Source organism: Barbatula barbatula, assembly GCF_947034865.1.
Source record: "Barbatula barbatula genome assembly, chromosome: 11".
In the NCBI taxonomy this organism is placed as follows: Eukaryota; Metazoa; Chordata; class Actinopteri; order Cypriniformes; family Nemacheilidae; genus Barbatula; species Barbatula barbatula.
The window spans coordinates 2,956,962-2,974,920 of NC_136774.1; the positions used below are offsets into that span (position 1 = coordinate 2,956,962).

At 36.8% G+C, this 17,959-nt stretch overlaps 1 protein-coding gene across 2 annotated transcripts in view; it reads right to left on the bottom strand.

The window, feature by feature from the left end:
* The window catches only part of brpf1 (bromodomain and PHD finger containing, 1), a 37,426-nt gene extending 19,799 nt beyond the window's left edge, over positions 1-17,627 (bottom strand). For both annotated transcript variants that reach the window (XM_079467238.1, XM_079467237.1), the window contains exons 1-5: positions 17,459-17,627; positions 13,759-14,519; positions 8,915-9,104; positions 7,832-8,119; positions 5,412-5,935 (exon numbers count right to left, since the gene is read on the bottom strand). In XM_079467238.1, coding sequence (XP_079323364.1) covers positions 5,412-5,935; positions 7,832-8,119; positions 8,915-9,104; positions 13,759-14,474 — 1,718 coding nt within the window. In that variant the 5' untranslated portion in view covers positions 14,475-14,519; positions 17,459-17,627. The remainder of the gene's footprint in view (positions 1-5,411; positions 5,936-7,831; positions 8,120-8,914; positions 9,105-13,758; positions 14,520-17,458) is intronic.
* Between the last annotated feature and the right edge of the window lie 332 nt (positions 17,628-17,959).

The following is a 17,959-nucleotide window of genomic DNA, read 5'->3' on the forward strand; positions in this document are numbered from 1 at the left end:
TCTGTCATCATTTACTCGCCCTCTTAACAGTGCAAACCTGCATGTTTCTTCCACAGAAAACAATATTTTGAAGAATGTTGGTTGCTGGTTTCCATTCATTGCATTGGTTTTGTGTTCATATAATAGAAGGGTAATGGGTGCCGCTGCTGTTCAGTTACCAACATTCTTCAAAAATCCTCTTTTGTGTTCTGAAGAAGAAAGAAAGTCATGCAGGTCTGAAATGATAAAAGGGTGAATAAATATGTAAAACATATGGATGTTTATTACTTATTTTCCTATTTTTTTATTATTTCCCTGTTAATGTAGATTTTTATCCAGAGGACGGAAAAAAGTGGACAGCAAAGACCGTAGTGAGTTGAAAGACTGGCGACAGCAATAAACACCAGGGTATCATGCTTCCTTCACCACATCACAGAATTTGAGTGGAAGAACTTTGTAGGTGAGACGCTGCTCAATAGGATATGTACAGTATACAGATAGTTTCCAGTTTATCTGGGATTTCTAAGTACAAAAAAAACTATATCTGTAAAAATAATATTGGAGAATGTTATTGCGATAGTGAACTGTATTGTGTACTAACAGTTTTTTTGGAGTGCAATTAATTTATTTCGATGCCCTACAGGAATACCAAAGGATTTTGGTGATAATATTCCTGTAGGACTCTTATAGGACCAGGAATCCAAACGAAACCTACAGGATTTCGTTAGGGATCGAATGTATCCTGTACTATGGGTTTTTTATGCTATTCTACAGGATTTCCCAATTATTTTATTTATTTTATATGAATTCTCTTCACATTTGATGCTGTAAAGTGCTGTTTGATGCAGTTAATGGTGAATTCCATTTAAAATCAGTTCTGTTTTATTCACTTAATGCAAAATATGCTAAATAAACCACCGGGAGACTGCTGACATTAGATATTATTTACTAGGTGTTTATATAACAAGTTAAACTATTCATGTACTGTGTTTGACCTTTTTTTCTTATTTTCCCCTGTAAAGCTGCTTTGGAACAATGCAAATTGTGAAAAGCGCTATATAAATAAAATTGAATTGAATTCCAGATACAATTCTTTAAAATAATGAATTTTCTTTAGATTTCATATTTAATTGTGAATTCCATTTTAAATCCGTTCTGTATGAAGTCCAAGTAAAATGTTCACAATATTTTACTTTACATTTGATACAATGGTTTGAATGACAGAAGGGTTCATGCATTGCTGCAAATAACATTAATTGTTTTAAATGTATTTTTGTGTTTTAAGCATTTGTAATGTTTAAATTAATTTAAATAAAGAACAGTTTTTCAATATTGTATTGGGAGTTATTATTGTGTATGTGTTGGATAAAAGTAAATTTTAAATAAATATTATAAAACCTAATTTATATTTCCCAAAATATAAACCATTGAATAGGATTACAGTAGTGCACTGTTAATCCAGGTTTTTACAGTACCTGGACTGTATTATATCGTTACAGTAGTGTTTAATTACTGTAAAAGTGAAATACAGTTATGGAACTGTAAATCTCAATTACAGTAATTTACTGGCAACAGTTCCGACTTTCTAAATTGAAAAAATAATGTGAGTTTTGTTCCCCTTCCTCAAGCCATTTTCTTTTAGAACGAATAAAGGCACCCTCTACTTTTTTCTTATACACGTCATGTCGACCATTTCTAATTTTTCGTCCTCTAGAAGAGAATCTGGGTGTTTCTGAGACAAAATTGTTATTCTCGTTATTATTTTAGTTTCTTCAGATCTTTTACTTTTGGCCATTAATGAATAATATTAGCATTTGGATAATTTGTCTAACCAGTTTTTAAATGTATTCTATATGATCCCTAAAAGATTGTCATTTTCTGACTTCCTATTGTACCCATAAATATTTGCTGTAATTATACACACATCATTACAATTAAGTAGGAAACAAACAAAGTGACCTTTTGGATCACAAAACGATTGCACAACTTCACCGTTAAATCTCTTCTTAAGTGTTATTGCCCCTGCTGAATGTTCAGAACCATGGGAAAACCATATTGAAGACCCCCATTGACTATTCCAAAATTTAACATCATCATTAACCGAATGAGCTTCTTGTATATAACAGAAATCACCTCTGTATTGTCTAGCAAATAGAAATAATGATTTTCTTTTAATATTATTACGCAGCCCCCTAGTGTTGAAAGATATAAGAGATAAATCCAACAGGTTTAACAGAACAAGTTGAAAATACAAAATATAATAAAAGGTAATCTTTAGAAGAATATAAGGAAATGAAAATCAAGATCAGCACCCATTAAAACAATTAAACTAGGATAATTGACCTTTAGCCTTCCATTAGGAAATTTCTTCACTTTCGAATTAAATGCATAACAGGTAACCTAATCAACAACACAGGAATGTTTTTTTTTTGCCTACCACTTTTCTGAATCTCAGAACAACAAACCTTGCGTCTCAGACGGATTGTACTATAACGTTTGTCTATTGCTTTTGTTATTTCCATGCCATCAACAAAACCTCGATCTCCAACGAAGTATGCCGATTTGCCCTCCTCTCTTGCCTTTTTAATCAATGGCCACAGTTTCTGCCTTGATTCCCTATCCTCCTTCGTTAAGTCTTCAGTGAAGCGCAAACCATGATTACGAAGGAATGGGTTGTTTTTTCCAGCTTTCCACACTTCTTCCCTGTATCTTCTTACAACGAAGCGAATGATGACAGCTCGTGGCCTCGGCTCGTTCGGACGCTTGGAATCCACGTGGTGCACGTTATCTATCGCCGCTGGCAACTGATCTCTATCTTGTGGTAAAACTTCTTGACAGATGCGAATCACTTCCTCGCGAATATTCTCTTTCGTTGCTTCTGGGATGCCGTGTAATTGTATGTTCCATCTCCTAACCGTAACGCTCCAGATCGGTCACACGACTCATGTAAATCAGGGTAGATTGTTCATTCTTCTCCACACGTCTTTCAATATATTTTGAATCCTTGATTTCTGTGCGTGTCGCTTTGACCATCTCTTCTAGAGCATCGCTTCTGGTGTTAATGAGATTAGCCAGTTTAGCAACGATCTCGTCAGACTTCAAGTTGTCCGAACATGTTTGTGAAAACGTTTTTTTGGCTAATGGAGGTTTACTGGGTGTTATGGGAAGTGGAGGAAATTCTTCTTTGTTGTTCAGGTCGTGAATTATTCCTCCATCTTCGTAATCGTGATCAGTGATATCCTCCATGCCATCAATGTTTGCTGCTTTACTATCAGCCTTTGGATGCGAGTCAGTTTGGTTTAGCTAGGTGCCACCTAGTGGCAGTTAAATAAATTACATATAAATAAGTGTGAGTTCAGTTGTCATCCAGTCAGCTTTTGCCCTCAATCTTTCAAGGTAAAGCATCGTCTGTAAATTTACTTTATGATTATATAATAATCTTTGATGATGCATGTTTGCGTATTATTTAAGTGTTAGGCTTTTATCCAACATTATTGGTGATCATTAGCTGTTAGCTTAGCCTATCTTTGAAATGGCTCTTAGTGTTAAACCTGTATTTCTTGCTATTTTATGTCATATGACGATCCAGAGTGAGTAATTTGATTACATGAATTTAATTTGAAGCATTTTCTCAGTTTTAGAACTAAAAATATTGTCAGAAGTTTTAAAATGTTTGATTATTGTTAATTTACTGAATTACAGTTTTACTCCTCATTCATAATGTACCTGGCATCGTATTTAAAATAAAATAAAAACTAAGATGAATCCTGACTCATCTGTACTTTGAGGATGGAGTTTGGCTGGCTGTTAAATTGCTAATTTATACGCAACGAGAACAGTACCATATGGTCTTGCTCCTATTTATCTCACCGACCTACTCCCTCATTATATTTCCTCCAGATCACTTTGATCTTCTGAAGGTAAACTGCTATGTGTACCTGGATTTCACCTGTCATCTCTGGGATGCACATCTTTCTTTGTAATGGCTCCTTAACTTTGGAACTCACTGCACATATCTCTTAGGAAAATTTCCACAATGCATTAAATCTAATCTCAAAACCTGTTTAACCAATACTTCCGGTCATGTGTTTTCTTGTTAATCTGTCATGGTTGTACTTGGATGTTAGCACTGATAATGCGAATGTGTTTGTAATTTTAGGATAACTTGCTGAAACATATAAATATAATAAACAACCAAATGACTGACCATATTACGAACAGCATGAATGATGGCACTTACAGTATCAGCTGATCAGAAGCATACGTCAAGCGATCACCTTAGTGATGAGGGCCATTGTTTTCTCTGCCCGTCTAGCATTCAACTTGGTTGATCTGACCATGAAACCAGCCGACTGTCGCTGACCGGTGGATGCTTCACCCTCAAATTAATGCTATTGACCTATTATATGCAATCTATAGTTTTGAGTTTGCACTGCACTTAATTTATTATTAATTTTATATAGGAGCCCACACAGAACTCATATTTGACATCTCAAATATGACAACTCAAAAATGAGTTCTGTGTGAAGCATTAACTTGCCACGCAAGTCCATAGTGTGCATAGCCTACTTAATGTTAGATAGTGTGAGACTTCTTCGAGTGACTGTTGACAATTTTAAGTTGAGTTATTAGCAGCGCCACCCTCTGGTTACATGAACGTGTCACCACCGCATCAACACAGAAAACTGTTTTTGTTGTTCTTTATTTTTTGACGACAACTGCACACACTATTCAATGTTCTATAATTAAATCAAAGAATCGAATATTCAAAAATCGTGAATCATCCCTAGTAATTATGTCTGTATGATTGTCTAAATGTCTATTGCCAGAGTCATTGTGACGTGTCCTTGAGCTTGGGAAAGGCGCTATATAAATTGTACGTATTATTAATATTAACTCCACAATTCAGTATAACATTCTTCAGACTCTTTGTAATGTGTTTCAAAAATAAATGTCTAAATGTGTTTAGAAACAATACTCAGAATTACTGTATTACAAAATGTGTAGATTATAGGAATGACTGATGATTCTAGGAATCTCACTCCTGAACAAAATCTTAAAATCTTTCTTGCTGGTGGATCGTAACCAGGTTATAAGTACTGCTTTAAAATGCCAATACAAGAAACAGGAGAAAGAGAGAAAACTTAATTTAAACCCAAATAGACTTTTAGTTCTGTTGTTTTTTGGGCTATGGTCTTAAACGTTTGATAAGCTTATGAACAGCTTGTTTGAGATTAAATTAAGTTTTCAATAAATTGACTACTCTCTGTTTTTTTACTCTTGCTCCAGTTTTGGCATTTTGAAGCAGTACTTACAGCAATTTTTTTCAGGAGTGTATACATACTGTATGTATATATATATATATATATATATAAACCCACATATAAAGTATACCAGATTAGACAAATTATTTAAAAAAGGGTTTTACATACTTGTGTGGTGGTATGCATGGCACCGACACTACAGGTGCGGCTGCTCTTCTCTCAGCCAGTATCTTCCTTGCCCTTTTCATCTTTATCCGTGATTTAGCTTTCGCCCTCTTTGCCCGCTCTGAGCTGCACCCCTTTCCTTCCTCATCACCACCTGCCATGTCATCCTCATCCTCCGCTTCCCCCTCACTCTGTGAGGAGCCGATACTAGCGCCTCCTGCGCCTCCCACCCCTCCCAGTGGACGGGCAGATCCTGGTGGGGTGTGGATGTCGCAGTAGGCAGTCTTGCGTACACTAAAGGAAGTTCCGTTAGCACCTGTTTCCCGCACTGGCTCCATTTTCATGTAGAGGCCGGCCTGCTGAGCACAGGTGACATGGAAGGCGGTGTAGCAGTTAGCTTTGTGACACTGGATGCATGCACCGGAGCCACGCTGTTTACAGATGTAACAGGTAAGCTTCCAACGGGCCGGGGGGATGTGCTCAATGCTGTCTATAGGCTCAAGGAAGACCGTATTAGCAAAACACACCTGCAAAGTAGGAAGGAACAGGTTATGAGGCACAACATGACAAAACAATGTGTTAATGTTACGTTTTTTTCTTACTTGCCATGACCACAGCTATGAATAGGAATCATAAGAAAGAATTATTCAAACTACAGACCTTACATTTTTGGGAGGGGTGTAGTTCATCTAAGAAATATAAATGTTGTCTTTTTTACTCACCTTGTACCCCATGCCTATTTATTGTTCTTCAGAACACTACGCACATAAATCAAATGGCATTCCATCAATTTGTCTGTTTAATTATTAGAATTAATAGAAACATGCAGTTTAAATTCGATATAGCTAGATCTATAGAAGGTATTTATTTATTGGCCTTTATTTGTTTGTGGCATACAACAACCACAAATAAACACACAATTATTATAACCGCTCTTTGAACGTGTAAATGTGCATCTAAAACGGTCCAGTCATTTCTGTTCTTTAAACACATACAGTACAATACATTTGACTGTGTTCCATATCACTTCGCCAGTTACAGAAAACTTTAATAACAAAAATATAAGGCTGTAGCCTACAGTCCAGTACACGGTCTGTGCTTGATCTGCCTTTTTTAATTTCAAACCTTTTACAATTAATGGAAATATGCTACACATCACATAAAACCTCCAATAATGTATATTAATGGTAGACAAATCTAACTTTAGGATTGAGTTTAACAATCAATCATTTTATTGTGTTTCTAAAGATGACGTCTTGTCATCTTTTTGCCAGTTACTTACTGACGTGCGGATAGCATCTGCAGGACAATTCTCTTTACGCGTTTGACCATGCAGTACAATAAACAGCTCTTACATTGAGTATTTAATTTGAATGACTTCTTAAATAGCTAAGAGTTACCATATTACCATATTACATCCCAACTTTCGAAAACTCACAAAAACATCTTGAGATCTGTGGAACAGTGCGGGGTTAAGGTACAGAAACCCCGCAAACTGTACATCCATGTGCGGGATGTACAAGTTCCCCTGGTAAGATAGCCTCAATAATATACTTGGGACAAAACTGGATGTAGATCAGGTGGATGTTAATTGAGATCGCCATCGCCGCTAACAATGATGCGAAAGATGCTAGCACAATTGACCGGGCTAACGTTACCACATCTGAAACACGTGTTAGAAAGATTATTTCGTTCGAAAAAGCACTTTAGAAAATACGTTCTCGCCAACGAGTGATTTGGAAGTTGTCACATGACTGCATTTTGGTTCGTTTCAACTGGTTAGCACCAAAGCAATCAGTGTGGTTTGAAAAGGAATTATTGGTCCGGACCAAATGAACCGAACTAAAGGTGAGAAAGCGCCCAAGGTCCCCCTAGTTCAATTTCCACCACTCCTTTGCGTTGATGTCTAAGAATGCAAAAAACAGATAATCTTTTTAAATGATCTTAACACCTGAAAATAAACTTACATTTTTCAAATTGAAAAATGCATTAGTTATCACTGAAAAGAATTATAAATATTTTTGTCTTTGTTCACATATTGTTTGGGTTACCCATGTTGCTAGTTAATGGATGTGAAAGAGAGGGCTCCAAAGTGGACATTGGTGTTTACATTAGTTTTGATCTTTGAACTTTGGTTTTGTTTTCAAAGAATAAATGTTGCTTTCAAAGGTAGTTTTTTGTCTCATCAATCCATCTGGTTGTTCTGTGGGCATTGCAATCAAACCTAATAAAATTGAGCTATTATGAGGAAGTTTCATGACAAAAGTGTAAATCAAAATGTATTTATTGCTTGTTGCTTTAACGGATCACAAGATACATCACAGCCTAAGAAACAAGATCCAAGCTCAAACCCATTAACATTCACTCTTTGCTCTACCTGTAAGCCTTGTAACTGATTGAACACATTCTTAAAGCAAGCTCACCTCCGGGATCCAGAGGGCACATACTACATGTGCCCAGCGGGCATCATCCGTCTGTTTAAAAGCACCACCTTTGTTGGGGCAGAGCGCACAGTCCACAGCTCTGGATGGTGACTGCAGGCAGCGCCGACACAGCCATTGGCCCTCTGGAATGTAGGGAACACCGTAACACTCCTGATGCACAGCCAGGTTGCACATGTCACAGAACAGGATGACATTACTGTTCTGACACTCGCCGTCATTACAGATACAGCAAACAGCATCCTCATCCACCAGAGAGCTGGGATCACCCTTTAGAAGCAAGAGGCAGAGAGGAATTTAAGTTAGTATCATGTATCTTTGGGCTTGACATAAACCAAATATCAAAAGCTCTTAATCCAGGTTTCCCAAATGAAAGTTTTTCAAATCACAACATGGTTATAGTAATTGATCATAAGAGAAACAGCAGCCGAAATTTCGGTGCATCACTAATTGTTCTTCTTATTTTTATTATTCCACAAGAAACGTGTAAAGCAATAAACAGGAGTAATTTTAGTCAAATAAACCGTTTTTTTAGTGTAAGGTACCGCTGTGAATTTTGCAGTTTGGGAACCCCGAGTGCCGTCGTCAAAAAAATGCAGCGGAGGAGCCAATAGACGGACCTGAAGGACATATGGATGCCCACTGTGATAAATAGCAGATTTTGACGGCGGTTTTATATATAAAGTTGTTTAGACCGTACCCTACTGTTCGGAATGCATGTGACCCACGGATGAACTGCAAATGTATTCACCATAGAATAAAAGTGTTCAAGCACGATGTTACATTTCCGTCTTCCACTGCACACTGGTTAACTGGCGTTATCATAGTGACGAGCTTTGTAAAAAAATCGACGGGTTAAAGAGAGGCGGGGCAAAGAGGCGATACAAACATCCCTTGACCCTTGATATAATCAATCATAACAAATAAGCTTAGTTCATCATGCTTTTCACTAATGTTTCTGTTAAAACAAAAACGAGCTCCGAAATTTTTGACTGTGCTCCAAAATTTCATGCTTAAAATGAGCTGCTAAAAAAATAAGTTACCGTATAGCCCTGTCTCACTGACCTTGTTGTGACTCTCAAAGTAAGATTCCTTCTCCAGTCGATCCATGAGATACTCAAAAACCTCCTGAGTGATTGGAGCAACCCCATCGCTTTCACGCTTTTTATTCATAAAGTCCAGCCAGATGTAGTCTTCCTCATCTATGTCATACTCCACGTCCTCATCCAGCTCCTCTGCTGACTTATCAATGTACCTGAGAATTAAACAGTATCCCAGTCAATGAACCATAAAAAAACAAAATAGATGATGAAAGTGAGTATTTCATTTAAGAGAGTACCCCTCATTACATTAATGTTAACTAGCATCAAATTTGTGCTTTTACTTCTGACAAGATTATTAATTAGGATTATTGCTCCTGACAAATTTTGTCAATTTTTGTATATATATATATAACCTCTAGTGTGTTCTTTGCCTTCTTTCTTTAGGGATATGATAGATTTCATTGAGATTATTCAAGCTGTTAAATTGCCTGCTTCATTCATGTTCTTAGTCAAGCTAGATGTTAGGGCTGTGTTCAATATATTGATACGGCGATATATCATCAGGAGCTCCTCGAAGCAAGCTTTTGTTTATTCAGCAACCAACACACATGCTTGAGAAATATATCTTTTGATAATTTTAAGTGTGGAAGCTGTCAACAATCTAATCTCACGAATAGAGGGTATGCGTTGACGTCACTTTCCATGTGAACACGTTGGGACACGCCCCCTTGAGTGGCAAAATACTCAGCAAAATGGCTGCTTTCAATAGGATAAACAAAGAAACTGGGATTAAAATACACAAATACTTGCTGAAATTAAAGCAGTTAAAGTTAATTTCGGCAATGGACTCTAGAGTTTGTGGGGCTCACATCTGTCAGAGCGAGCTGCAGCCGTGAGGTGCGATGAATGACAGCTCAAGGTGGAGTAGAGCTTTTGTTAATAAGTAGTGTTGTCCATAACTTGTTTGGAGCGGCCGTCCCTTCGTTAGAAATATATTAGGCTGTATTTCAACAACTTGAAACATTAAAATGTCAATTTAACTGCAACTAATGTTAATAAGTTAGCATATGACTGGTACCCTTTTCAATACATTAAGCCTGTATTTTCCTCCAAAGAACTTCAAATAGGGCCTTCACCTGTAAATACATTTGCACAGATGTTTTTTTGTTTGTGTTTTAAAGCGCACTGTAATTCCTTAGTTAGGCTACCTTAGTTGATTTTATTTATTGCTGCAAATGCAATACAAAGCTGTAAAAGACAGACACTGACCATAAAATGACAAAGAAAACAATATTTATACGCGGTGGTGATCAGCAATATTAGTAGGCTAATTCTTCCTCAGATGACGGTCTTGTATAAACAGGACACCAGGCACTACAATGGCTCCGTCTGTGTTTTTAGGATCAATTAACAGACAGCATGGAGGTATCAAACCTGTTTACTTTATTTATATTCAACATTATAAACAATAAAGCCAGATATTCTTGTCAGATCTGAGTTTTGTTTCCGGGAATTAGAGTAGCGCTTTTCCACACTGTCGGCTTGTTAATCGTTTTGTTTTGTATGTTTGTTTTTAGTATGATTTCACTTCGGGAAGGATTAAATGCAGTTTTTAGAAAAGAAAGAATTCCAACGTTGCTAATCTTTTCAACATTATATAAACAGGATATAATATTAGTGTGTTATGAATATTTAATTATAATCTTGATGTGAAATTGTGACAAAATAAAAACGTAACAAATTATGTCATTATTAACTTAAGCTCAAATTTTCAAATATGAAATTATTAAAAAAATGCCCATTCCTAGTGTCCATGCGCAGTGTCCTATGCACATTCGGAAACAAATCAACCTATTTTATCGCAGATGCCTGCAATGATATGAATTTGCTCATATGCAATTGCCAGATTGCACATCTGAGGCGGTGACACGTTGTATATAAAATACATAATTCTATATATGATTATATTATCAATCACAAAATTCATTTTACCAGTGCAACTAGGCTTTTATTTAAATGTGGAAACCTTTATATTCAGATGAGGCAGCTGGCGTTTTGCATAGCATTTGCACACCCTCATGCCTATATGCCACTGGAGAGGAATATTGCAGTATTAATGTCAACAGGTAATCGATTAATTAACAGTTTATTTAAATCTGGGCTCCAGACAAAAAAATAATAATCACGGAGACATTGGCTCTTACAGGGGGAAAACCAGTTGCCAAATAGTTTTTTAAGAGCCAGATAACATGAACTTGAAACTACTTTTAGTTATCCTGTTGTATGTACATCTTCCCCTAATACGTTTTGCTCACATTAAGGTTTTTTCCAAGTTATTTTACCTCATAAGCAAGTACATACGGAATCTGTAGACTTTACATGTTAATTCTGCTAATTTCTTGAGCGGTGATCTGGGGACAGACAGAAGTCTCTGATCACCAGACCTCAGGTTTCGTGAGGAATTGTGTGGACAGAGAAGATCGGACAGATAGCTCGGTGCCAGATTATGTACTGACTTAAAAACAAAGAGAAGAATTTTAAACTTGATTCTAAAATGCACAGGTAGCCAATGCAGTGATTTTAAGATCGGTGAAACATGATCAAATTTACGTTTTCGTTTGAGGAACTTAGCAGCAGCATTCTGTACTAGTTGAAGACCGAGCAACAGAGTGTTTCGATATGCCATAGTAGAGAGAGTTGCAATAGTACAACCGCGATGTAATTGTGTGTAAATGTGTTCAAATATTCTTAAAATGCTGCTTGTCTATAGTGTATATTTTAATGCAGTTGATAGCAGATTTGGTTCTGCTTACTTAAGCAGCAAAGAGGCAGAGAAGCTTTTTATTGACTGATGCTAAACGACTGTTTAAACTCACCAGACCAAATTTGTACTCTGAATTCATTTGAAACAACAGAAAAGGTGCATCTCAAGACCATATTTATATGTTATATATACTAGGCTATATGAAAGAGTAAACATTTCACTACTTTTAGACTTTAAAGGAAAAAGAAAGGGATTGTGTTAATACGTTATTATGTTGTTCACAACAAAATGTATAGATAACTTCAAATAAAACTTTAAAAGAGAATTTGCATGTCGTTTGTTCTTGCTTTGAATGGATTTGACATGATCCAGTGGTGTCTCAACTCAAGTAATAGACAAATTACGTTCCCTGAACTTCTCCATGGTTTGTATAGTTTTAAACGTCTCAAATATCAGATTGTTCATCCTAAAGCATAATATTGCTTTTATAAATAAACACTTAGGTCGATATATGATCATCCTGTTTATATTATTACAATGTTTTTGTTGAGAAAAACAGGCACATCAATGTCCGGGTGAAAGTTTGGAGTTAGTCTGTTTACTTGTGGTGTTTCCCTGCAGCATAGAACAAGCATGGCAGGTGCACACAGCTGTGTTTTAAAGGTTGGTAAGCGATCAAGTTTATTGAAACGATGTGTATTTTCGTGTTAATAGCTTTGATAAAAATAATTTCAAACATTAAACTGCGTTTAAAAGCTATTCTCGCATTTGACCTTATGTTTTGGTGATTAGGACTCTTGCATTTATCCACGATTTAACTGCAGACAACATACACTCACGAGCAAACATCTTCAAAAATGTTCCCCTCATACTTGCTCAATATAAGCATATAAAAGGATGTGTTTTTAGTTTTAACTGTTTCTCTGTATGCAATGATGAGAAATAAGGGTCAGTAGAGGAAAGAGGATTGCTTTCCTCTCACATCAGGATGTCACATTATCATCTAATTTAACCCTTTGTTTTATAATAAAAAATATGATTTCAGGAAATCATGAAGCCATTGTGACTACGTAAAACACAGCAGACATCACATGCATGTTTTAATGGTAAAATGTTTACTATTTTGTATTCAACTATTCAGACAGACCATGGTATTAATTTCAAGGTGGGTGCTTCTAACTCTAGAAGTTGGGAGCACCACTGGTACCCATAGATATTGTGCTACCAAGGAAAACAGTTTATTTCGAGCGCTGTTTACTATTTATTTGCTTAAATATTATGTATGCAATTTACCTTTGCATGCTATTCAGTTGATAGAGTCTAAACTTTGCAAAAATTGGAGGCCGCATAAGGCAAGTTATAAAGTGAAAATGTTATTTCGAAACGCTGTCTTATGCAAGTGAATAGAATAAAACTGTTGCACACGTTGAAAATCAATAAAACGCGTGCTGTGGAGCTCTTCTTAACACAGTAACGCATTTGACAAGACAGACAAGTGAGCCCTCCCCAAATGCTATGGCCCTCAACATCACAGCAAGTCAACTTTACTTGTCTAGCACTTTTTACAATTCTGATTGGTACAAAGCAGCAACGCAGCACTGCATGAAGTCCGAAAAAACTAAATGTGAGCAGAGTGTTAATCAATACATCGAAAAAAAAACAATGAATGTAAAGCAACGAGGTTGAAACAACAAGCGACCATATTTTTTTTAAGCCCCGCAACCCTCTTCGGGATTTTTTAATGCGACTGGACAGAAAAAGAAGCCCAAAGTCGCGTATCTTAGGCAGACATGGCAACAATGCTACTTACATTCGCCTCTGTCTGTGCAGTGAAAAAAAAAGCATGTTGCTCTGTGCATGACAGGACAATACATGCAACTGTCACAAGTAAATTGAACGGTACAGATTTATTTTCATGAACCGTTCCATCCCTAAAAAACATATAAAATATCTTAAAGTATGTGCTTAGATCTAAAGCCTAAAATGCAAATAGCGAGTGATGCCTACTTAAAATTAAGTCGTGCTTTGCCCATATTATATTAACAATGTCAATACAGTCTGTTTTTTTTTATTGTTAGACTGCAGTGTTGACAGAACTCTACCTGTAATAAGATGTCGGTCGAGGGGGCGCATCAGGTCTTTCCTCATCCAGCTCTCGGAAGACCACTTCAGGCAACTTCACAGCTGGTCCAGGTGGGTTCAAGTGATGGTGTGAGCTGATGTCTTTTTTCTTCTCTTTGCTTTTGTGCTTTCCTGTTTTTTGAGGCCCTTTCTCACCATTGGTTGCAGAACAATCCAATCTGTCCTTACCAATGCCAACATCGACTCCACCCCCATTACACGAAGCTGAGCCCCCAATGCCAGAAGATGGTGGATCTTCAGCACCACTGTCCTCCTCTGAAAGCACATCCAGGTTCTCAAAGATGCTGATGCGGTGGACTCGCCCACGGATCTCCAGTTCTACCATCCGCTGAGCTTCAGCATAGGTCATTGTCTCTCTAACAGGCGAATGGGAGTGCTCGGAACGTTCGGCTGGGCTACCTGGCGTAGTTCCCTGCCCCGTAATCCCAGAACCGGTACTAGAATCAGGGCCATCTCCTGACCCTGCCAAAGATACCCTAGGCGGTCGGCCCTTACGCTTCTTCTGAGGAGTGCTCTGGGGAGGGGGTGGATTGTCGTGATCGTAGTGGTAAAGGTGATATTCAATTCCACTATAGCTTTTGTAGACTTTCCGGCAGCTTTCCACTGGGCACTCGTAGGGGGGTTTGGTAGCCCGCAGGTTGTGGCAGAATGTCTTGACATCAAAGTCCAGCCCCATTGTGTCAATGGATACTGTAGCGTCAGGAAGAAGTCCAGCTTACATCTACGAGAGAGTGTCAAAAACATGAACCTTTCATTCTATAACAAGCCAATAGCATAACTATACAAGTTTGCTATATTGAATTTAAATTAACTCAGTGGTCCCAAAACTGGGGGGGTGAATCAATTCAATGAATATTATATTAATTAGCAGGTAAGGGACGTTTCCTGAAAGTTTCTTTATGAGGGTATATGTAGGTGTTGGGGATCCAGCGAGAAGGGGGGCGCGGCATAAAAAGTTTTGGAACCACTGAATTAACTGGAAATATTGTGTATGAAATGTCACTTATACCTTGTTGATACTAATATCTATAAATTTCTGTCTTATTTACAGAACTGTTGTACATGAGCAATATCACATTTGCAGTCATGCTGAATATTAAGGAACACAGGGCCTTATGATTTCCGCAATGCAGAAAACACGGACGAAATCTTAGAATCCAGGCATAAAATGGAATTTGCGCAGAATGCAATGCGGAATAATGCAGAATGGCATGGAATCTGGCAAATGTATTGTTTCTTAACCAGAAAGTAGCGCTGAATGAAATTCAAATTGTGCTATAACTTTAGAAATAATCCGATGCGGTCAAAAGGATCCTTGGGTATAGAGCGATGTTTGGTTTAATGTATGAACAATGGCATTGACTTTATAATTGTGAAATAAATAAAACAGTTTAACTGTCACTGTATTCATAAACTTTGAAAATATTTTTACTTGGAGGCCGCCTTTTTTGCATCAAAATCTGTGATGTCAAATGGTTGCAATCTAAACCTGTTCTCTTTCTCAGCAGCAAAGCATGCACGTTTTCCATATATAACAGTAAAATATGACATGTAAAATGTAAGATCAGATATATAAACACACAGGGACAGTAGGTGGTGGTATGTCCTCTTGACACAAGACAGCCTGCCTGCCATAAAAGAAGAACGCATTCAGTATCAATAAGCGACTGTTTAAGGGTAAGCGTGCATTAAATCATTGCTTTAAACTACCGCCTTTAAGACATTTAAGATATCAGCATCCACCATAATCGTACACTTTATACATTATGAGAATATACTGATAAACAATAATAAAATGCATGCGGTTTGGTTATTTATTCTGTTTTAGAGCACATGTGAATATTAGCCCACGTCAGCTAATGACCGAGGGAGAGAAGACAAAAACGTTAGGCTACTGATGTTGATAAATCAACATCAAAGGGACAAAATCTGGATAAAATGCATTGTATACTGGTTAAAACATAGTGTATATAATACATTCAATACATGATACAAATTATTTTGGTTATTTATATGCATGTTTGTATTGTTTCTGACAACAATATTCAAATGGATGAAAATACACAAAATAGCATATATATTTTCTTTCTTTCTTATTTAGCATTATAATAATTATAGATACATATAATCCTAGAGAACCTTATATTTACCGAAGAATTGATTAGTGTGTCTGTGTTAAATTTGCCTAGCTGTGCGTGCAACCAGTTTACATGATTGAAAAAAAAGAACATGGCAGCGACTCTAGTTTGAATTAGTATTACGTTTAGGTTTTTTTTAAAGAATTGAAAGTATTTGATGTGTTTCCAACGACAAATGCTAGTAGTGTAAGGCTATTACAACGCAAAGTATTAGGCCATACATCTTTCTTTACACTGGGTTCCCTTTAAAATATGTAATCCGCTTGTTTTCTGTGAAAGAGTGGCAGATTGTGTGTATTGCAACAATAAAACTGTAATTTAAGTAGACCTACAAACAAAATAAAAAATCTAAAAATGTACTGTTAAGATACTGGTTAATTACATTAAAGTTGTACATTATACCTATATTTACATTTATTCATTTGGCACACGCTTTTATCCAAAGCGACTTACAAGTAGTGTTTTTTTTACAGATGCACATTACTGCAGAGCAATCAGGGGTAAGGTGCCTTGCTCAAGGGCACTTCAGTCATGACCTGCTGGCACTGAGATTTGAACCTGCAACCTTCTGATCAGCCCACAAGAAGAGGGGTTAAATGGCTACTAAACAGCTGTGGCCTGGTGGTTAGAGAGTTGGGCTTGTGATCAGAAGGTTGCTGGTTCAAATCTCATAGTCAGCAGGTCATGACTGAAGTGCCCTTGAGCAAGGCACCTTACCCCTGATTGCTCTGCAGTAATGTGCATCTGTAAAAAAAATACTTGTAAGTCGCTTTGGATAAAAGCGTCTGCCAAATGAATAAATGTAAATGTAAACAGGAAAAGACAACAGTTATTGCACTAACTGACGTGATGCAGTACTGCCCAGATAAAAACTATAACCTTCCTTTCCCTATATTCCATACAGATGTTTCCTTGTATTTAAGAATAGTAACAACCCAAGTATAAATCTGATGTTGAAGTGTCTCATCTATTCTTAGACCTGTTACTACATCTCTGTCAAAAAGGGACCCACAACTTACACCACTATTAGCTTTTCAACCATGCCATTGGTCATTTCTGGAATTGAAGTTAAAAAAAGGTTGTGTTTAATGTACAAATTCCAACAATTGTGTATCAACATCGACTAAATACAGATTTGATTAACCCTGTGATCAACATGAATATAAATGTTCACATTCATCTGGAACCTTAGTACTGTGATGGTTTAGATATCAGATAGCAATACCCTGATACTTTGGTACACACCACAGCAAAATATTATTAACGTTACTTCAAAGTATGTCAATGATTGTCGTTACCAATGTTACATGTTAAAAAACCATGCAATTGCCATTGTACTTTTGATCATTCGTGCTTATAAGCAAACACAGTCCCACTTTACAATTAAAATTATACAATGTGAATATGCAAATATGTTCATACAAAATATGAGCTTTTATATGATCACGTGTAAATAACAACACATAATGTCACACACACAAATCTCTAACAGCTGAAAGTGTGTTTTATGATGAACACTTACTACTCCGGACTCCACGGCAGATATCACTTTTACTCCGAGTGCGGGAAACACGGACATAAGTTTAATTCAGACCCGATGAGTTTGATTAAAATCTGATAAGAAAATGTGAGTAAGATTAATGGATCCTGTACGAATTCAGACCATCACACAGTCAACAACATCAGGAACTGAAAACGAACAAAAGGAGATAACGCAAGATCCGCGTCAGCAGGTTCGTCAATTCACCTCACGGGAAAACTGTTTCTCAAATTAAAATAAACAATTAATTTATTTTCCACCTCTAGTCAATTTACAACAGGGTTTCATAAAACTTTGTTAGACATTCCATGTGTTTGTTTTAAATTGTACCTCCATTTTCTTATAGAGCATAAAATGACGAATCTGCCGTTGCCTATCACACGTTGCCTCTCTATTTATTACGCAAGTACAAAAACAAATACGGCGGGAGTAATATTGAGGTAGTGGGGAAATGGCATTTTGGTTCTCATACTTCTCATCGTT